The sequence below is a fragment of the Mastomys coucha genome, unplaced genomic scaffold (genome assembly GCF_008632895.1).
Source record: "Mastomys coucha isolate ucsf_1 unplaced genomic scaffold, UCSF_Mcou_1 pScaffold4, whole genome shotgun sequence".
Classification (NCBI taxonomy): domain Eukaryota; kingdom Metazoa; phylum Chordata; class Mammalia; order Rodentia; family Muridae; genus Mastomys; species Mastomys coucha.
Window position 1 is genome coordinate 16,321,086 of NW_022196910.1, and position 21,935 is coordinate 16,343,020.

General features: G+C 41.1%; 1 protein-coding gene across 1 annotated transcript in view; it reads right to left on the bottom strand.

The window, feature by feature from the left end:
- Nucleotides 1-21,935, bottom strand: part of Utp20 (UTP20 small subunit processome component) — an 84,435-nt gene that overhangs the window by 37,654 nt on the left and 24,846 nt on the right. The window contains exons 17-27 of the mRNA XM_031350413.1: nucleotides 21,195-21,257; nucleotides 19,650-19,808; nucleotides 16,403-16,479; nucleotides 13,952-14,031; nucleotides 13,567-13,807; nucleotides 10,671-10,856; nucleotides 7,628-7,718; nucleotides 6,746-6,831; nucleotides 6,095-6,220; nucleotides 3,940-4,106; nucleotides 2,436-2,644 (exon numbers count right to left, since the gene is read on the bottom strand). Of these exons, the coding sequence (XP_031206273.1) occupies nucleotides 2,436-2,644; nucleotides 3,940-4,106; nucleotides 6,095-6,220; nucleotides 6,746-6,831; nucleotides 7,628-7,718; nucleotides 10,671-10,856; nucleotides 13,567-13,807; nucleotides 13,952-14,031; nucleotides 16,403-16,479; nucleotides 19,650-19,808; nucleotides 21,195-21,257 (1,485 nt within the window). The remainder of the gene's footprint in view (nucleotides 1-2,435; nucleotides 2,645-3,939; nucleotides 4,107-6,094; nucleotides 6,221-6,745; nucleotides 6,832-7,627; nucleotides 7,719-10,670; nucleotides 10,857-13,566; nucleotides 13,808-13,951; nucleotides 14,032-16,402; nucleotides 16,480-19,649; nucleotides 19,809-21,194; nucleotides 21,258-21,935) is intronic.

The window sequence follows — 21,935 nt, forward strand, 5'->3', positions numbered from 1 at the left end:
AATGGCATTATAGCCATAGTCTGTACTCATATGAGGGACTGAAAATTATGTACAGTTCAATATGTGAGGAGCTTTACAGACCTGGGAAGGGCAGACATGCAAAAGGCAGAATTTCCACTAGACTATTAAAGAACGAATAGGTTTAGACCCAGAGAGGAGAGGCAAGGGCCTCAAAGTGATGCCTTCCAAACATATAATGTCAAAAGCCCAACAAACAGATAGGACTCAAACTCTGAATATCCTTCTACCTGATTACTATATTGTGGTTGTTAGATATTTAAACTTTTATATATGACCAGCACTTCTATATATAAGCAGCACCTTTATATATGACCTTATTTACCTACAGCTTTACCTAAGAATCATCCTGAGACTTAGGGCAACAAAGAAAATCCTCTTATGTAGTTAATGCCTTTTTTTTTTTTTTTTTTAACCCTTTTTGTTTTCTGATAGAGGATTTCTCTGTATAGCCTTGGCAATCTTAGTAGAACTCACTCTATAGACCAGGACGTTCTCAAACCCAGAGATCTACTTGCCTCTACCTCCCCAGTGCTGGGATTCAAGGCATGTGCCACCACCAAAGAATGTCAAGTCTGTTTCTAAGGCACCATGAATAAAACTAAGGGAAGTTACTTGCCAAGAAGAGCCAACACTGATCAACAGGAATATCTAAATGTACAGCAACTCATTTTAAATTCAAGTGACTATGAACAAGGATACTCTTAATCTGCTGCATAAGCACAAGGACCATGAAACCTCACACACAGTCTGCCTCGATCTAATCACCTACTAGCTCCAGAGGAAGTAACAGGCAGACATAAGAAGTTACACAGTTACAAGGCTCTCTAATCTGCTCCTACTCCATTGCGAACACTTGATGTCCCTTGAATCAGGTTTGGTAGAAGATAAAAACAATCACTGATCTTAAAAAACCTAATATTGTGATCATCTGGAGAAAACAACAAACCAGTGTTAGAAAACGAGACTCAGAGAGATGTCCCACTCTGCCCCATCCCTGTTTCTCCCCAGGGGGGCAGGTCAGGCACATTCTATCCACTTCTAGAACTATAGTTCCACCTGTCTAGTTTGCTCCATAATTGTTGACCAAAGTAGAGGAAAAGCTGGAAAACAGGCAGTTGTAGATTTTATGTATGAGCCACTGCTTCAATGTACAAACACCACAAAACCATTTACAACCTTAACAACACACACTTCATGACAGCCAACACCCTAGAGGCTATCAGAATCATAAAGAGCAAACGTGTAACTGAGCTCAAATACATACTCAGACAAAACCATCTTGGGACGACTTACTATGCCTCTTAGAGCAACTCCTTGGACTTGTTTAAAAGAGCAAGAAGCTCCACACCCGTGAAAAAGCTTCACACCTCACTAACTAATGAACCATGAAATTGCACAAAATGATCCCCTGAGTTACAAAACGTTAGCTTGGGAGCCAGATCCATTACTGAGTAACTTCTAAGTTAATCAAAAGTCCAAAGGATGCACCTTTATGAAACTTGACACCCTTCACGATATAACATGTGCACAGACACTTCTGTTTGCTCTAAAGCACAAATGGAAAGTTCCATCTACTCCTTTAAATCTTCATATAACAGAATTTTCCATGACCTCTTTTCGGTGTCACCCTTGGCTTCTCCAAGCCAAGCTTCTTTCCCACATAGCAATCAAGACATTTTGTTTTTTTCTTTTTGATTCAAGGTTTTACTACATAGCCCTTGCTGTCCTGAAACTTAGTATATAGACCAGGCTGGCCTCCAACTCAAGAGATCCACCTGCCTCTGACTGCAGAATGCTGGCAAGCACACATGGATAAAACAGCATTTTTTTTTTTTTATGTGTAGCCCAGGCTAGCCACAACCGACGTATAGCAGTGTCTTTATCAACACTGCTGCTTAAGGTGTGTCAGGAATCCCCAGCAGGCGGTATGCTCATGCTTTCATGTAAGTCCATGTTGTATCACCAATGCTTCCCACTCTCTATACTCCAGACACCTCTACCTCTTTCTTCTTAGAATATAACATAACTGTGCTACCTCAGGGGTCAGCTCTGGTGAACTATTTCATCATCAAGGCTGATTTATGTCTATCCAAATTGCAGCTTCAAATTTTGGCAACCAACTTCTACTTAAGACTGCATTTGGAAGGCACTGGGAATATTATGAATCAACAGAGATTTTTTTTTTTTGACAAACTGAAATTTATGACAGACTCAAGGCAAGATCTGAGGCTGGATCTTTACTTCAAATCCCAACTGCTCCAAGAAGCCTTCAGTGCATTATAATGTACATACTTCCCCATGTTCTCCAAAGTAAGCTCAGGGCCATATTCCTATTTTATCAGAACAGGTATGTAATACAATTCAGCAAAAAAACCTATAGCATTCGCCTCTCGGTAGTCAGCCAGCTAACTAACCTTCTCTCGCTGGTCAAGGATGTGGGAGACGGTTGCTGTCATACACAGCAGGATCTGCAGGATCTTGGGAAGGTATGCACTGATGAGATGACTGATGTTCTTCAACACGACTTCCAGGCTGTTCAAGACACCATGCTGCCGCCCCACAGGAAGAACTTTAGACACATCCAAGTCCTCAACTGCCTGGATGACAGCAGAACAGCAATCCCCTAGTGAAATGGAGAGGATGTGCCCTGCAGTGAAATGCTAGTCTGCTCTGACCATGGCATCCTCCCAGCTCCCTAAACAGTGCACTTTCTCCAGTGCTGTGTTATTCAGGTGCCAGCATTCTTTTCTCAGGTACTATCTCCCAACTCTTACCAAATGCTCAGTGAGCTGTTTTACTGTTCACATTTCAGATAGGGAAATTGAGTGATAAAGAAAGATAAGAAAGTAGTATGAGAACTGACTGAGTGTAAATCTCACCCAGTTTTATTTTATTATATTATCTTCTTTTTTGAGGTAGGGTTTTTCTACTATGTTGTGCTGGCTGTCCTGGTACTCTGTAGACCAGGCTGTCTGTGACCTATCAGAGATACTTGCCTCTGCTTCCCAAGTGTTGGAATAAATGGTATGCACCACCACACCAGGGTCACCTAATTTTAAAAATACTGTTCCTGAACACTGGAGTTAACTGAGCTATGCTGAGTTTGGTGAGTTATAAAAACTCATAGAAGACTAAGAACAAAATGCCTTTTTTTCTCCTATAATTCCAGGTTAATAAATAAAAGCAATAGTGCTTGGTAAATAGCTACTACAATATTGATTACAGAATTTGTTAAAAAGATCTGAATTGATACTACTTAAACTTTGCATAGCCATCTATGATAAGATGGTAAATTACTGATGTACAACTTAACTAGACTGCCTAAACTGTATCATTTGTACACTAACCCAACAAAATGCTGGTACTCATCAGGGTCACTATCCTATACATTGAACTGAAACAAAATGCATTATACTACCAAAGAAATATTTATGTTAGGCTAAAGCCAATCAATTTTGGAAAGGTCTGAGTTCAAATCCTACCTCTACCAGTGTTCTCATTTGTAAAATGGGGACAATTATGTAATGAGAATTCCTATGTTTGTTTTAAGTGTCAACTGATGTTTGCAACGTTATATTAAAGGGCTCAACCTATCTAGTCATGCCAAGTCCTCACATGACAAATGTCACACGCTATGACAGAAGACAGCCAGAGCTTAGCCTGCACCATTACATACACTTCTCCACTGCCTTCCAACTGAGCTGAGGATCTGGGTCTCAGGAGGTAAAGACAAACCACTGCTCCACAGGCAAATGATTCTGTGAAGGAATACATGACTAAATGGCTAAAGAGATTAGGCACAGGTTACATCACTGGGGGCAGGGAGGTAAGGAGCTCACTACAAAGACTTCCACCTCAGTAACAGCACGAGCTCACCACAAAGGCGTGCGTTTGGCGAGGGAGGCAGTGGGGACCTACCATTCTTGAAGTGTTTCACAGGTTCAGACAGCAGGTCTAAGAATAACTGAATCTCTTCAGGCTGGGTCCCTGCGAGGAACCGCAAAACAATGGCCATGCGGGTTCCTGAAGCAGATTTGCCCTGGGTTTTACTCCCCGTCTTATTCTTCATCCGCCCATATAAAATTCTGAAAAGTCAAAAGAGCATTATCCTTACACATGTTAGACATATCACTAGCTGCTTGTCTCACTACAGGTCAGTAATGAGCACCTCCAAAGATTTCAACAGATATAAAGTGAAGGGAAAAGGAAAACAGGTATTTAGAAAAACAAATAGAAAAAGGCAAAGAGAGAAAAAGCAATAAAACAAGCAAGTTAAGGGTAAGTTAAATAAGGAAAAACGAAACCAGTAAGATAGACATTAAAAGGGATTGGAAAAAGAGTCTGTAAGAAAAAAGGAAACTAGAAAGATTTCAGTTAAAATCTAGGGGGAAAAAACAAAAACCAACTAAACCAGCAAAAGGTATTTAAAAAGAAAAACCAAGGGAGAGGCAGAGGCAGTCAGATCTCCGTGCGTTTGCAGCCTGCCAGAGCTGTAAAATAAGACTGTGTCTCAAATCAAACAAACAAAAAAAATCACACAGAGCTCATCTAGTTTTACATGCATGTTTTTTTAAGCTTTTAAGGAAAGATATAATTTCTATGTATATAGTTTCATAGTATAGAGAGAAGGGAAAAATATTTTTTCTTTATGGAAGGTTGTAAAAGTAATGGATGGGTTAATGAGTGAGAATAAAAACCAGCACTAATTTGGTCATGAATATAAAGCATCATTTCCCATCCCTTCCCTCCCAATAAAACTATATACTAGACTAACCAATAAACAAAACGCACAGCATTTCTTCCTTCCCTTTCTTCCTTGCACTGCCTACACTGGCCTTGAACCTGCCTCCTAGGATTACATGCATGCAGCATCTCACTAGGCGCGAAATACTTTTCTCTTTTATTTTTCAAAGATCATTATTTTCTTATTTCATGTGTATGTTTTGCTTGCATGTGTGTGTGCCAACAGCAAGGTATCCTAAAAGTTCCAGAACTTTCTCCAAACAGCACCACCAGGCAGAAAGAAACCTGCAAGTAACTGTGGCTATTTCATTTTGATGCCTCACAACTTCTCAACAATTGCCTACAACATGGAATCTGAAACTCTATCAACAAACTCTAGAAACTTTGTTTAACTAAAATCTATTCCTCTTGGGCTTTGCACACACTGACCCTGTAACATGCATCAGTTACTTGGAAAACAATGGCAAAGCAAGTCATGTAGAAATGTCAAAGGCTGACACAGCTCACCATGAACCAACTTTTCAAAAGTACTATTATCCAGCTCACATGGTTTCATGTAGCTGGGAAGCTGTAAGCTCACAGGAACAGACAGAAGGTTTCCAAATTTTCATTTGACTGTGAAAATTTAGTAACTTGAAATGAATTCTGTCATTTGTTTTCTTTGAGTTGTCAAACTCACTGCATTGCTTAAGGAAATTCCTGTGAAATATCTAATTTAAACAGAACAATACTTCATTATCTAGGCTTTCAAATAAAAATGGTGTTGCATGAAAAAAAAAGGTGTAGCTAGTTTAGCTTGCAACTCACTCACATAAACATCACTGAGACAACCAGTGTGCAGCAGGAGTACCTCACATAGCCTCCTACTTCAGCACAGACTAGTAAAATGGGCCATACTCAGAACTGACATTCAAAGGGCACTTCAGAAAATAAGGCTATTTTGCCTTCCCTTTGTTCTCCAATTATGTGTCCGTGAAGACTCTGAGTGCAGTCTGGAGCCAATGTCCAAGAGATACAGGTAAAGAAAAGAAAAAGCCAGGCTAGAGATAGAGCTCAGCAGGTGGAGTGCTTGCCCAGCACACACAAAGCCCTGGGTTTGATCCCCAGGGCTGCACAGAACTAAACATGGTGATGCATGCCTACAATCCCAACAGCAGTTCAAGGCCATCCTCAGCCTCACAGAGTCTGAGGCCAGCCTGGGCTAAGGAGACCCCCATTTAAACAAACAAAAAGCAAAAACAATGAAATATTCCCATTACAACTGCTGAAAAAGGTCACATGACTATATCAGAACTATGTATTGATTTATATTTTTAAGCAGTATAAATACCTCATCAGAATCGGAAACAAATCTGCCCGGTGCGCCGCTTTCACTACAGTGTTATCTTCTGAGATGTTGAAATGCACAATCTCTTCCTTAAAGCTCCTGTCTTCTAGCAGCCTTTGTAAGTTTTCCCTTTCAAAAGATACAGCACAACCCGTCACTCAGTCCAGGGCACTTTCCAATGATGGAAAGAGAAATATTTACAAGTGCAGCTAAAATATACAGTAAGTAGCTCATACTGAGGCTCACACCTGGAAGGACAATCAATCCTCATAAAAAACAAAAAAAAGTGCAAGAGGTAAATGGGTTAGAAGGGATTAGAGTTGATCCATAACCCTGATGTTTAGGAGCACATGACACAAAAGCTTTACTTCTTAGGCAGTACCATTCCTTAGGTAATTGCAAAGGTTTTATGGAATTATGTTAACAAGGACAGAGAAATGTTACTATTTTCTAAGACATATTTTTTAAACTAATAATCTCTTTTCCAGTTTCTTATCTACAGATGATAATTCCACAAATACACTTCTGGCTTTCATTTCTTCCCTGGAAATAGTTATGATTCCTTCGGACAGGGGGCCTTCTTAGGCCTGTGAGACATTGTTTCAGAAGTGGCTCTAGGTAAGAGGTGCTGTTTCTCTAGCCTATGCTGCTCACCTGTACGGGAGGATATGAGGATGTCTGTAGGTCATTATGCAGTCCAAGGTTACTTTTTGCACAGCTTGATCTTGGTGCAGCAATAACTAGAAATGACATTTAACAGAATAAGTTAATGAAGTAATACATACATAAACCATGAAATAGAAATTTAACTAACCAAACAGTAAGACTCTACCTTAAAAAAAATAAGAAAGAGAAAATGAAACTCTGACCTGAATTCTCTGTGTGAATCTGGATTTTAAATGTGCTGGTCCTATGACAAGGACATCCTATACTACACAGTTAATATACTATACAGTTAATAGTCAGCAAATGTCAAGAGAGGACTTGGCTGCAGTTGCTCTGGTTAGTAAGTTTAGAACACTATTCCTATGGTCAGTCTGGTGAACAGATTAAGTTCCTCTAAAAGACCGTCCACATATGAGAAAGTTCACTTCCTCAGGGCATTGCATTTTCCAGCCACCTTTTCTGGAGCTGAGGCTAGACATTATAATTACAGCTAGCAACCATTTCACATACCCGCTCTCATTCTACTGAATGGATTTAGACACGTGAGGCTCTACCATGGCTGAATTAACATGAAGGAAAGGCAGCCAGTCACCCTTTCCTGTGATCTAACAATGACTCTACTGTCTTTACTTCTAACACAGCTCCTCAGCATCAGTCAACCCATACTGAAGCTGACTTCAGAGTCAACTAAATTAGCGCAAGCTAAAATTATACATTAAGATGGTTTTTAATGTGTGAGCCTATTAACAAAATAGTACTTAAAATCTAGAGATGGGCCCTACCTACGATTGGCAAAAACCCAGGTTGCTCTGGTAAAGAAAATGTGAGAAAAGTTGAGAAGTCAAAGCACACAGAATTTACTTGACTTACCTGAAGATACAACTCATACAATTTGGATTCTAGATATAAGGCCCGTGGGTTTGAAAACTTAGAGAAGACTTGCAAATGAGCAATTAGCTGCCTAAACAAAAAAGAGAGGGTATTGTAGTAGTAAAGAATAGAGACCATCTTGAAATAACACTGCCAACCAACTTTATTTTCTGACAAGTATTCCAAACAGTCTACCCGTAAGTCTGTTATTAATCACCCAAGCAAAATTTTAATGATTAGGAGATTATTTTCTGGAAACTTCAAATCTCAGGTGGCAGCGAGTGCCCCACAAACCAGGCTTTGCCCCACAGTATACCCTCAGGATGTACATAGAAAGGCTTAGCTAAACCGAAACTGGAAAGAAGTTGGAGAAAAGAGCATGCTCTCAGCAGGTGAGCATGGATGATTTGGGGACATATTCCTTTGTGAGGTTCCATGTGATAGGGAAGGAAGTGGCAAAATTCACCTGCCTCTTGTTCACAGAACATAAACATGGAGGGCATACAACCAAGTTTAGGTGACAATGGCCTCTTGCTTGCACAACTGACAAAACATACAGCAAGGCTCTGGGATTGTGAGACAGGAGGACAGCAGGACTGTCCAGAGCAAATGCATTGTCTACTGGAGCAGATGGAGAAGTCTGCCTCATTTGCCCACCTGATTCCCTAGTACACGGACTCCAGGAAGCAAGGTTATTCGCTGGAAGCATTGATCTATTCATTCATTGGGATAGCACTGAGGGTCTCATCATCAATTCATTCACTCACCTTCCCTCTTCCTACTCTCATGGACTGACTATGTAGGGCTGGTTTGCCTGGAACTTGCTATGCATATCAGGCTGCTCTGAACTCAAAAGATTTGCCTGCATCTACCTTTTTTTTTTTTTTTTTGGTTTTTTGAGACAGGGTTTCTCTGTAGCCCCGGCTGTCCTGGAACTCACTCTGTAGACCAGGCTGGCCTCGAACTCAGAAATCCGCCTGCCTCTGCCTCCCAAGTGCTAGGATCAAAGGCGTGCGCCACCACCGCCCGGCACTGCATCTACCTTCATATGCGCCACCACCGCCTGGCACTGCATCTACCTTCTAAGTGCTGAGATTAAAGGTAGGTGTGAGTGTGCACGCATGCGTGTCACATAGCCAGCATACTTTATTCACATTTTCAATGATGAGACCTGATATCAATATTCTAGGTTTAGGTATGGGAAGTAGATGAATCTTTACAGAATTTCTCTTTTCCTTCTTTCTTTCTGCTCCTGAACTATGTAGATGAGGTTTACTGTCAACAACTCCTACCTCTACCTCCAAACTGAAATTTGATGTGTGCACTACCATGCTGGGCTCATAGAATGCTGCCTGAGCACAGAGCCACATGCATGCTAGGCAGGCACTCTGCCTACTGAGCTACATGCCAAGTAGCTCTTCATTTTTAGTGTTTTTAGACAAGTTTCTTTAGAACATTTCAACAGTCCAGGAGGAAGGCAGTTAATAACAAGAATACCACCTGCACCCCTAGGGGTTGTGAAAGCCCCTTATGATTTTCATAAGAAAGAGCTGTAAAGAGCTAAAATCTGAAGCAAGCAGGGATTCCATGATACAAGTTATGTTCAGTTCTGAGAGTCTGAAGTCACCTAAGATAACTTGAATGAAGAACTAGAAGTACACCTTCAAGTCTGAACAGATTCTCTCCCAAGGTAGAAATGAGGCCAGGGCATTTGGAAAGAGCGTGTGTGCATGTCCAGGGGAGAGAAAGGCCACGGTGTGACTGGATAAATGGCTTATTCATTTATTCAGCAAACACATAGCTCGAAGTAATCTTTTGCTAGGGATTATGCTGATGGAAACCGAATAGAGAAGAACAAGGAACTAAAGTTACACGCAGCTTGGCCGTGACCCTTCCTGGGCCTTTAAACACTCTTTCCACTGGCTGATAGCTCCTTCCCTCTCTAACACTGGCATCAGTCAATCTCTCGTCTGCCTGCAGCAAAGGTGTCCTTCCCTCTGTGAAAGCTTTTCTCCCAGTCTTTGTCTCAGCCTTTGTAGTAGAAGGAAATAATTCTTTACAGTGCTTCTAGAAACCCCATAAACATCATTTGACCAGCCATTTGACACACTCTTACATTGTAGATGTTTGCAGTTCATCTTTGTAGATCTGCACTTAGCAAAGAGCACTGGCAAGCTACCCAATGGATAAATCTATAAATGGCTAGTGTTAAAACACACAAGTGAGATCTCAAAGTTTAAGAGCAGCGCCAGCCTGGCGGATCAGACCCTCAATCTAAACAATCTTCAGGTAAGCTCAAAGAGCCTCTAAAAGCAGGTTCCCCCCCACTCCCCGCACCTTTTTTTTTTCCCTTTTTATAGTTTGGAACACTTTAGGTAAATGAATAACCAAGGGAACTGGATGATACTGTAGCACAAATAACAAGCAGGGGCTAAGTCAGAGGCAAAGGGAGGTGCTGACAAGAGGCTCTGCTGCCTGTTTCCTGCCAAGCCAACACAGCGCCCCAAGGGTGCCTCAGAGCTCTAGCCTGCAATGCTCTCATCTTTAAAGAAACCATGACAAAAAAGAGCCACATCCACAGTTCCTCATGTTCTAAGATTCTGTGGTGAAACAAAAAGCTACTCAGTAATTGTTCTAAAACAAAGCAGTAATCTTCACGGTGCCCAAGAGACTAAAGAAAAGGGCAGAAAGATCGAGGATAGCAACATGCAATTTTGGGCCATACTGACAGAAGTGTGTTCCTGGGTAGTAGTATCAACACCAGCAGACCCCCATAAACGTCACTTGTATAATTCTAGGCCTGTCTGCCTTTATCTTTGATGTCACAGAACACCACAGCCAGTTCTCAATGCCTAGCACCAGTATGTTTCAGAGTAAGAATCTCCAAAGACTGACGAAACTGTCAGGAGACTCTCAGGACAGCATGTCAATAATTATCCGAGGAGTTCATCTTTCATGAAGCTATTTCCCAGGCAGACAGGAAGGACTGCACTGCTCTCCCTACAAGCACAGCTCCAAGACCAGCCTGTGGTGGGGAACTCACTTTGCTGCAGCCCTTCTTGTCTTTTTCTTCTGGGGCGCTTCATCTGTGGGCATGGCCTCTTCCTCCAGTTCTTCATCCTCTCCAGCAGCAGGCTCTTCTTCCACTTCCTCAGCCACTGCTCCTCGGCCTTTTCTGCGTAGATCCTGAGTAGGAGCAACTTGTAGATCTGCTGGATAATACTCATTGCTGTAAGAGGAGAGAACAGTAAGGAGTATTCACATCAGAAAGGCATTCATGGCACATGGGAACACACACACATACACACACACACACACACAGCTTTTTAGCCGAGCTGCCTCAATATAGTATTTTTAAATTATTTTATTCTATGTGATGGGTGCTTTGCCTGCATGAATGTATGTCTGTGCCCCAGATATGAGTTTTGTACCAGCAGAGGTCAGAAGAGGGCATTGGATCCCCTGGGCTGAAGTTACAGATGGCTGTCAACCACCACGTAGGTGCTGGGAACTCTACTCTGGTCTTTACAAGAGCAGCTAGAGCTCTTAACTGAGTCATCTGTCCAGCTCTATACTAGTATTCTCTTTCCTTTAGTCTGTCTCACTGACAAGTCAATCACTGTCAGTAGAAGATAGTCTGCTCTATTACATCACTGTTGAAAAGATCTGAAATGTCTATGATGCACTAAAGTCTATTATGCCTTCTTATCTCTGGAAGCACAGCTAGTCAGAAGTGATTATATTGAAAGATTAATGTAAAATATTAGGACTGGGGGCTGGAGAGATGACTCAGCAGTTAAGAGCTCTGACTGTTCTTCCAGAGGTCCCGAGTTCAATTCCCAGCAACCATGTGGTGGCTCACGACCATCTGTAATTGGATTTGGTGCCCTTTTCTTGTGTGTCTGAAAAAAGTGACAGTATGTTCATATACATAAAATAAATCTTTTTAAAAAAATATTAGGACTGTATTTCTTTCCTACTTTGCCAATGTCTTTTCAAAATTATAAAATTACAAACTTAAATAGTCAAAGCAATAGTAAGCAAAATGTAACAAAGTTAGAAACATTATCTTATTTCCTAATAAATTAAAAAGCTGCTTGATGTAGCCAGCATCGCCTTAGCATGAAAACAGACACACAGCCAGCTGCTGGGCTTTCAATAACCAACGAGCTGAGAACTCTGGAGAAAGGGCAATCGTTTCAGGAAGTGGTACAGAAAGATACCCATGTGCAAAAGGATGCACCTAGACTTCTGTTTCTCATCACGTACAGGACTCGACAGAAAAGTGGATTAAAGATAAAAGGCCTAAACTATGAGACTACCAGGGAAAAGCGAGGAAAAAAAGCAATGGTGCATTTCAGTTTCAGTAATATGGGCAAAGTTTTTTTTTGTTTTTTTAAATAACAAGTACTCCAAAGCACATAAAAAAAAAGTACCATCTATTCTTAAACATTAGTACTAGTATTATAACATTAGTATTTTGTTATAGCACGTAAGTCTTCCTCTAATATGGGTGACCCATCTACTACAGGCTCCTGTTTCTGTCCCTACACTCCATAGCATTTTTACAGGAAGCTGTTTATCTTTAAATGAAGTGGTGATAATATCTACTGAAAGTTATTATAGTGGGACGTTTATAGTCTACGAACACCAGAATCAACTTTCCTGGACATAGCCCTAGCTACTTTGCTAAACAGTGGCCATTTCCTTTAAGACCTCCTACACAATGCAAGAGAAAAGCCGGATACCTCTTTTCTCATAAAGGAGTGGTTTTGTGTCAACAAGACAGAAGCTGGTACCAGGAGTGTGGGGTACTGCTGTGACATGTTTTGGGGAGGATCGTGGAAGGACTTTGGAACTCTGGGCTAGAAAAGTCATTGAGTGTTGAGAGCTCAGCAGGAAGTTCTTAGAAGTTTGAAAGATAATGTTCAGAGTAGTGCAAAAGATGGAGGCCTGACTTGTGAAGTTTCAGAGGAAAATTCAATGACTCTCTCAGGGCTGTTGCTATTTTGAACTGAGATGCTATGGTTCTGGTCAGCTGGAACTGAAGAATCAGTCATGATTATCAGAGACCTACACACTACAGTGGGACCTTTGTGTCACTAGGACAATTGATGCTGGTTACCTGGAGCTGAGAGATTAGAGGTGATTAAGGAGACCAGCATCACTGAGGTAAAATCTTCCAGGAAGTGTTTCCTGAGAGCATAGAGAAGCTGTGCTCTAGAAGTGGCCAACATCTCCAAGCCCTTCATGCTTCTGCTTACATTGCCCGCTTCTCTGACAGTGAAGGCCACATGCCTCACTCTCACAAGGCCAGTGGTAACTTCCTGCTCTGACCTCTACTGACTCTCTCCTTGGATCATCCTACACTGATCACCCAAATCTCCTTTCTGTTCCCAGGACAAGCTTGACATGCTGTGGCTTATGTCCTGCTCAATCTAACCCCATACCTCCTTCCCACGTGACAAAGCACACCAGAACTTATTAGTTAATTCTATTCTACACATCACATCCTTTCAAAGCAATCCGTTCAAAGCACTCGAGACTCTCAGACTTACACACTCAAAACAGAACAAGGCTTCAGAAAGCTCTTATTACTCTGCAGGAGTACATTCCTCAGCACTGAGACTCCGGCCAGCAGACATGGTTATGTCACTAATGAACAGCAAGGCCTTTGTACACTGACCAAACTCAACATGGCCCCACCTTTGTGGTAACCTTACCTATTTTTATTGGCACCATTTGTATGCTGATTCATATATAATTAAATGGTGAACAAAACTAGTTTGGTGTTTCCCTGAGGGAGGAAGTACTTTGGGGACATGATAATGGTTTGAAACATGACCAAAAATGCAAAGTGCTCAGGCAGTGGGGGGGTGGGGGGAGGTCTGACACCCGTCTCACACTGTGCCAGCCAGGGCAGAGTCCTAGCTACTTACTTGATGAATCTCAGGAAAAGTGGGGAGAGTTCCCTGGACCGTGGCTCTACCCGATCTGGGAATTTGGCCAAAGCTCGCCAAAGCAAGAATCGGAAGTTGGTGTGGTCCAGTCGTTCCCGACAGTCGGTTTTCAATGCTAACTGCTGCTGGTAAAGATTGCCAATGTCTCCTTCCTGGGTTTGCTCCCAACTTTCATCTCCCATGGACTCTTCGTTTTTCACATCCTTCTGCAGTTCTTTTTCTGCAAGAGAAAAAGTGTCACCCTCATGCCTTAAGACAGGATGTGTGCTTTCTAGTAACACAGAGAAAACAGCACCACCTCAGAACTTTATCAAACTAAACAAATAAACACAGTGTCCCAGCCCTCTAAGATGCCTGCTCATACCAGCATGGGAAGCTGCCTTTTCTAGATGTTCATAGCAGACATTCCAGAATTGCTTGTTTTCCATTCCATAGGCATGAGAACTAAGAGGAAAAGATCATAAGACACATAATATAGCATGGTCTTTAGTGTGAAATATCCCACTAGAAAAATGTTAACGAATCAACTAAGGTTAAGGCTGTCGTTTTTACACTGTCTACATTGCATACACTATGTATTTTATTTTATCATTATTTGATCATGCACATGATGTGCATGAATGAGTGAGGGCATACGTGTTCCAGTGTCTGAACAGAGGATAGTTGCCCAATCATTTGGGGAGTTGGGTTCTCTCCTTCTACTGCAGGATCCAAGGACTGAACTCAGGTTATTAGACTTGTGCACTAAGAACTTTTACCTTCTGAACCACCTTGCTAGCACACACAAATTATTTTTGCAGTCATAAAAGACTACAAGATAGTTTTTAAAATGTAAGTAGATATATGTAAGACTATATTTAGTTTTGTTGTTGATGATATTTTGAATCAGCCTTTCTATGAAGTCTAAGCCAGTCTAGAACCCATTATGAAGTCCCAAACTGTCAGACAATCTGCTGGCCCTACCACCGAGTGCTAGGCATAAACTTCCATATCCAGTTAGGTAGCCTAATGTTAAAGACACAATAATAAAAATGGAACATGATATATTCTCCACTTTTTCCTCTCTGTTGCTGTGACAAACACCATAACCAAAAGCAACTTGGGGAGGGAAATGTTTACTGACTTAAACTTCCAGCTACTACTCATTGATGAAGTCAGGGCAGGGTCTCAGCGTAGGAAGAAGCTAGAGGCAGAAAGCATGGAGGAGCACTGCTTGCTGCCTTACTCCCAGGCTTAAATGAACCTACCTAGGGGGCTGGGTTCTCCCACACTAATGATCAGTCAAGACAAGTCCTCAGACAAACTCAATACAGAAACTTACTCTCTCTTCAGGTGACTCTGGACTATGTCATATTGACAAGGCTAAGAAGGACAGTATGTGAGGGAGGGCCCATTAAGGAAAGGAAGTTGCTACAGAGAAAATAACCTCTGCACTAGAGTTAGTTAAAAATATATACTTCTCTGCACCTAATTCAAATAAACATTGACTATTTGAAATATGCTTTTCAGCTGGATGTGGTGGCACATGTTCTAATGTCACCACTCGGGAGGTAGAAAGATTTGTGTTAGTTCCAGGCCAGCCTGGTCTTCATAGCTAGTTCTAGGCCAGCCAGGAATACATATTTAGAGTCTGTCTCAAATACTTTTCAGAACTTAATACTGAGACATGAAATGAATCATGTAGAGTTATTTTTGTTTTGCTTTTACAGTCTAAAGCCCCTATAATAATATTCTCAAGTTTTCTCTATTAGTCATTAATTTTCCATCCCCTTTCTCGCCTTCCCTTGTCTTACTCCTCATCCCTTTCTCCTTCATCCTCCTCTTTCATGAGACATATAGTTGTGTAGCCCAGCCTCACATCTGTGAAGCTCCCCGCCTTAATCTCCCGAATCCTGGGATTACAAGTGTGCATTAGCACACCTGGCCTCCCACTAGTGAACATAAACTTTACACTAGATCTGACACTAGTTATGCACGGTGTGTATTGTACATGGAAAATAGTCCTCAACAATAAAATAGCCTAGCCACTACAGAGACTTTAAAACCATTCAGTGACTTAGGAGCCAACATTTGTGATAATGGACCACTGATTACACACATGTCACTTCCTATCTTTTGAAGGTTACCCCCCCAACCCTGCGCCCAATCCCACACTGTAAAACCAGTTGAAATCAAAAGCCATTTATTTTCACTATCCTTGTTTGATTGCTCTGAAAGGAAGTAAAAAGCAGGCAAATTGGTTCAAAATTGAAGAGGGATTTGTTTACTCTGCTCTGTCAAGTACAAACTAATAAGATCAGGAAAGGCATGACACATGACATGCTTCTAGTCTGACAAAAGCCAGAGTAAAGTGTCAAGGACAAACATCTGTAAAAGGACAGATTTCTCTTTCTCAGCCGCAGCATATGCTATTTTGTGACTATTAAAATAATTTGAGTTAAAGGTGTGTATGGTGGGGTGGTATGCTAGACAGCTAGGATTATGAAAAGTTCTTATTTTTAAAGTATGGTTCAGTGATTTAATATGTAAAAATTAAAATATATAATTATCACAATTATCTTTTGATAATATAAACAGTATCATAAAGTAAAACGATAACCTTCCCGTCATTTAAGTGTACTAAAATACTTGTATAGCTGGCCTACTTAAAAGCAGGCACTAGTAAGAATCTGTTTTTCTTCCTTCATGTTGTTTCACAAAGGACTCAGATACCCATGCACTTAAACCATACCTACATGGAAAACAGGCCTAGCCCTGGCCCCATCATTCTGTATCAATTAAAGTGAATGGCCCCATCCACTTAGTCCATGCTTACCTTATGAGTTCGATAACAGGGTCCCAGAGGGCACTGAAGTTGACATACAGCATGCCTAACAGATAACGGAGTGGCACCTGCAGGTTCAAGAGACTGGATTAGTAAGCACGTGACAGGCTTCGAGAGAAGGTCAGAAGAGAATTGCTCAAATGTGCATGACCCTTGGACAAAGCGGGGAAGAAGCTTGCATTTATTTACAAGTGAAGGTTCTTATTATTAACCCAGAATTCAGTGTGAAATAAATTTTCTCCAGCTCCTAAAATCTTACTCATACTCATGAGAAAACAGTATGCAAGCTCATATCAGATGTTCTCTCACAAAGTCTAAATCCAGCTGGGAACAAAATTCCATCATAAATACTACCATGACCCAAAGCATCATACATTAATAAAGTGTGGACACTAAAGGACAAAAGCAACAACAACAACAAAAACTAAACCAAAAGTCCCAAGTTGTAAGAATGGTGGCTGAAGCCTCCTATAACTGCTGATGCCCAGTTCATTCTTTCTTACTTTTTAGGGGTGGTGGTAGTGTCATCTCTTCATATACCTTTGGCTGTCCTGGAACTCACAATCTAGACCAGGCTGGTTTAAGCACAGAGAGATTTGCCCGTCTCTGACTCTCAGATCCCAGGATTAAAGGCACGTGCCACCATTAGATGTCTGGCTAGATGTCGGAGTTCCCGAACCTGCACTTTCAGAGACTCTAGGGGTCCTAGACTCAGGTCCTAAAGCTTTCTCAGTCAGCTTCTACATGATATTCATTATTATCAACACTCCATTTTCCAGGTTAGACACCATGGAGAATGGTAGATTTCTATTTTATTTATAAATTGGGGGTGGGATGTAGGTACATGTTCCGGCTGTAATCCCTGTTACAAGTGAAATGTAGAGAACAATATTTACACCAGCAAAGAACGACCCTAGGTGAAAGAGGAACGCTTTTCTCAGCCTTGCTCCTAATGAGTCCATGATTGATTTTCTAAAGGCAAAGCCAATATCCTGCACCCATGAATAGATGTAGTAAAGAATATTGGCTTTAAACCGGACACAGTATCCTCCCATGAAAGGAATCATTTCTAAAAAGGGAACAACATTGCCCACGCTTTGCTGTGAGAAGCAAATGGGATTACTATGGGAAGGATTATGAATGAAAAGGCATGTTGTGAATTACAAAACACAAAACCTGTTTTTTTCTAGGCTGATATGGTTTCGAGCAGATACTATTAATTAACAGGAGCTTGCTTTTACAGTTCTGAATGGAAGTACCTGAACTGTCTGGCCTGAGGCAGGAGTGCGCAGCGGCAGGAAGCATGAATTCAGGCATGATTCATGACACCTCGGCTGAATCCCAGTTCCTCTAACTAGGCACTACATGATCTTGAGCAAACCTGAAGCTCACTGTGCCTCAGTTTTCTTCTCTGTAAAGTATCATATGCTGCCTCCCATTCCCTATGTTTCTGGGCATGCCCAAATCCAACAAGTAGCAATGCTTGGCTTTTAAAATATTCTTTCTCAAAGAAGAGACTTCCAGAACGCAATACATGACTTGTTCTTTCTTAACATGGCAAGGATAGCAAAGAGGCTAACCCTAATAACTACTTTATTCTCACAGTTTTCTTTGTATATTTTATAGCCATGCACGCAATGTGGCTGTTCTGATAGTTAGTCGTTTTATGGGCCATTCTCTGAATCCTAAAACCTAGCTATCACCAATTCTTGGCAAGCAGTGGTCAGAAAGCATTATAACGTGAAATCCTGATATGGAAGGACCATGTTTTCTTAGTCTACTTTCAATGGGTTTTGCCTAGAATAAAAGAAAAGTAAAGAAAAGAAAACAAGAAAACTCCTGTTTTCACTCATTTTGTTGTTTTAATATATATGCTGAACTGCTTATGTTTTTCTAAAAAAGAAAAAAAAACCTAATAAAGGAAATTGTAAGATTATGTCCCCAGTAGGGATCAAACAGCATACTCTTCCATACACCCATTTTCACTAAGCACCTACTCAGTAGCAGGGCATTGCACTCAGAAGATGAATTAAAGACCTAAAGTCCTCAAGGAATATATGACCTAGGGAATTCCTTCCAGAGGAGAAAATGGCTAGAACCTACAGGTAATCAGCAGCAGACAGCAGGCTGGCTGTGAGAGGAGAGCACATCTGTGACAGCACAGATGGACTGTGGAGCTTGGAGACCACATCCATTTGCAGTTTCCCTGCAGAACTTGTGTGTCAGACCTCACTTCCTTTGCACATTCTTCCTCTGGAATGGGACATTACCATTTCCTTCAAGATGCAGCTAAACATCACCCTTCTAGAAATTTCCAGACTCTTGAACAGATAGAGGGTCCCCTAGTCCTTGCCCTTGATACTGTCTCGCTGAAGGCAGAGGATGAGCTTTTGTTTCTCACCAGCTCCTGGTCATTGTTGACCAACATAATGTTTGATAAAAGATTAATGCTAACACCCCTAAGAACTAGTATAATGTGCTTAGATGGTAGCTTGTTTTGTACTGGGATTTTAGATTTAGTTCATACAGTTTCTTTAGCAACAGTGGACTATAGACTATTGTTTTCCTAATTCACAAACAAGGAAAGGGTGTTGCTGACCCTTCACCTTGGTAGTCACGAGTACTCTACTTAAACTGCTATGGAAGGTATCAAGGGCCAGCAGTCAGCTCTGTTTCTCATGCGATATATTTCTGCAACCTGCTCCCACACTCACCAATCATACTCTACCCTGTATACCTTTTTTAAAGAATGGAATCTGAATTATTCTGTTGACAAAACTGGTTTCTGTCTCTCCCCCTCCCTCCTTCTCTCCCCTCTGGTAAGGCTGATGAAGCCAGACACCGGCTGAAAGTGAAGTCTTATACTTTGCTCACATGCCATAACTAGGTAAGAAACACAAGAGAAACCCCAAGTGAAACGGGCTGCTGGCATAGCCAAAGCCTCCTTTTCTTAGGCATAGCAACACAAGAGTGACAGTCATTGTGTCACACCTTCACACACTCAAGGGGCACTACATTTAATAGGTTGAAAGAACGACTTAATTGGAGGCATGGAAGAGAAGCAAGGTTTGCTTTACCTTGTAACAAGAATATTTTCATTGTTGATAACTGTGGTATGACCTCCCAAATAAGATTTAAAACATAATTTAAGGAACAATTTTAAAGGAAGGAAGGAAGGAAGGGAGGGAGGAAGGAAGGAAGGAAGGAAGAAGGAAGGCAGGCAGGCAGAGCCCGTTACCTCCTGCAGCTGTCCCTGAGGGACTGCACCCTGCACCACATCATGTCTCAGCTTTCTCAAGTGCAGAAGCTTCTCTCTGTAATCGCTCACAGTTGCTGGCACGAGTTCAGCCTGGCGTAATATAGCGAAGGCTGACTGCCGCTCCGAGAGCCCATCATCCTGAAAAGCCAGACAAAACCCAAGGCAGGTCAGAACTTTGATTCCAAAAGGAACATGAGGCACGACTAAAGGGTTTTGTTTTGTGGGATGGGGTCTTACTAAGCATCCCTGGTTGGCTTGGAACTTGCTATGTGGTTCAGACTGACCTCGACTTACAGAAAATACCTGCTTCCAGTCTCGAGTGTTAGGACTAAATGTGGGCACTACTATGCTCAGCTGAAAGGTTTAAAAACAAAGACAAACAAACAAAAAAATCCAACCAAGAATATGCTGGAGAAGGATGGATCCTTAGAGCTCTGTGGTCAGTCAACCTAACTGGTTCATTGGGAAACCTTGTCTCAAAATATAATGATCAAGGTTGGAGAGGTGGCCCAGAAGTTAAGGGCAATGGTTTTTCTTCCACGGGTCCCTGGTTCAATTCCCAGCACTTCCACGGTGACTCATAAACTACCTGTAACTTTAGTTCCAGGAGATAATACCCTCTTCTGGTCTCTTTGGATACCAGACATGTAGACACTGCACTGATATACATGTAGGCAAAATATCCATACACATAAAAAAAAATGATTAGTTTTAATGACACACAAGCAACAGAAAATGGACTTAGCAGGTTGTACTTATATATTCATTCACATTTAAATATACATAACAATAAAGAGTATAAAATGGTGGGGGGCATGGGAGAAGGGATTTAACTATATTTTAAATTAAAAAAATAAGGCAGCAAACAATGTAAGACACCAACATTGACCTCTTGCTTCCATATTCATGTGCACTAAATGTATGGGCACACACACACACACACACACACACACACAAATACATATATACGCCACACACACAGAGTAAACAGTAAGTTGTCAAAAGGATTCAAACTAACAGCATCTACTGAAATAAAGAAAAAAAGCACACACACACACACACACACACACACACACACACACACACAGAGTGCAATTCTACTCCTAGTCTTTTCATAACGGAGACAATTCTGCACATGCAAATATCCATCTAAGGGAGGTGACTGTGGTGCTGTGTAAGATATTGGAAAATGGTAACTGAAACCCAACGTAAGCTCCCATCAACAGAGGAATCCATGAGGCTGTAAACTGTGGGGACTACTTAAACTTCAAAGGAAAGAGGAAAAACCAGAGGCACTGATAGAAACTCCCATGGCAACATGAGCCTTCACCATGTCTGCTACTCAAAGAGATTTGAAAGAACATTTAGTAGACAAGAAAATTGGGAGACAAGAAAATTGATTAAAAAATATCAATTTTTATCCTATGTTTACATAGTTTCTATAAAAAATATCACTTTGAAAATTAAATTATATATATGTTAGGTTTTGATTTTTTATACTATCCATTCTAATAATTACAATACCTCCACTGAAACTGGAAGCTGGATGTCAAAATGATTTAGGATCCTTATTGTCAAAAGCCGAATCTAGAGAAAGTACAAGGGAGATTTCAGACTGCAACGTTTAAAGGAAGGAAGGTGGCTGGTGAAGTCCACAGCTCACAAAATCCATGAGGCACTGTCTCATCAGCACAAAGCCTGCCTTTTCTAGTTGTTCTTTCATATCCAACAATGACCAACACTTAATTCCAACAGTAAATGAATTAAAAATAGTATGAGACTGAGTGGGTGAGGTTGCCCAATACACAATTACATTGTTTCAGCTATGACAATAATTAAGCACAGGGCCTGACTACGCTTATGTACAATTCAGCTACAACCAGCAGCTCAAGATGGGTATTAGAAACACGGGTATTCCACACATGAACAAGTAGGTGAACCACCTAAAATTCTTTTTCTTTTCTTTCTTTCTTTTCTTTTCCCCCAAGATAGGGTATTACCTGACTGTCCTGGACCTCACTATGTAGACCAGGTTGGCCTTAAACTGACACAGATCTGCCTCCAAGTGCTGGGTTAAAGGTATACACTCCTACTATGCCTGGCTTAAGTTTTTTTTTTTCTCTAAATTTGCAAACTTTTTGAGATCAGCAGCGTATCACAAGAACACATTCTAGTTTTAAGTTGTAAGACGTAGATAGGTTGTTTACCTATTAATATAAGCACAATTTTCTAGTCCATAAAATGTCCACTATACACTTGTACAAT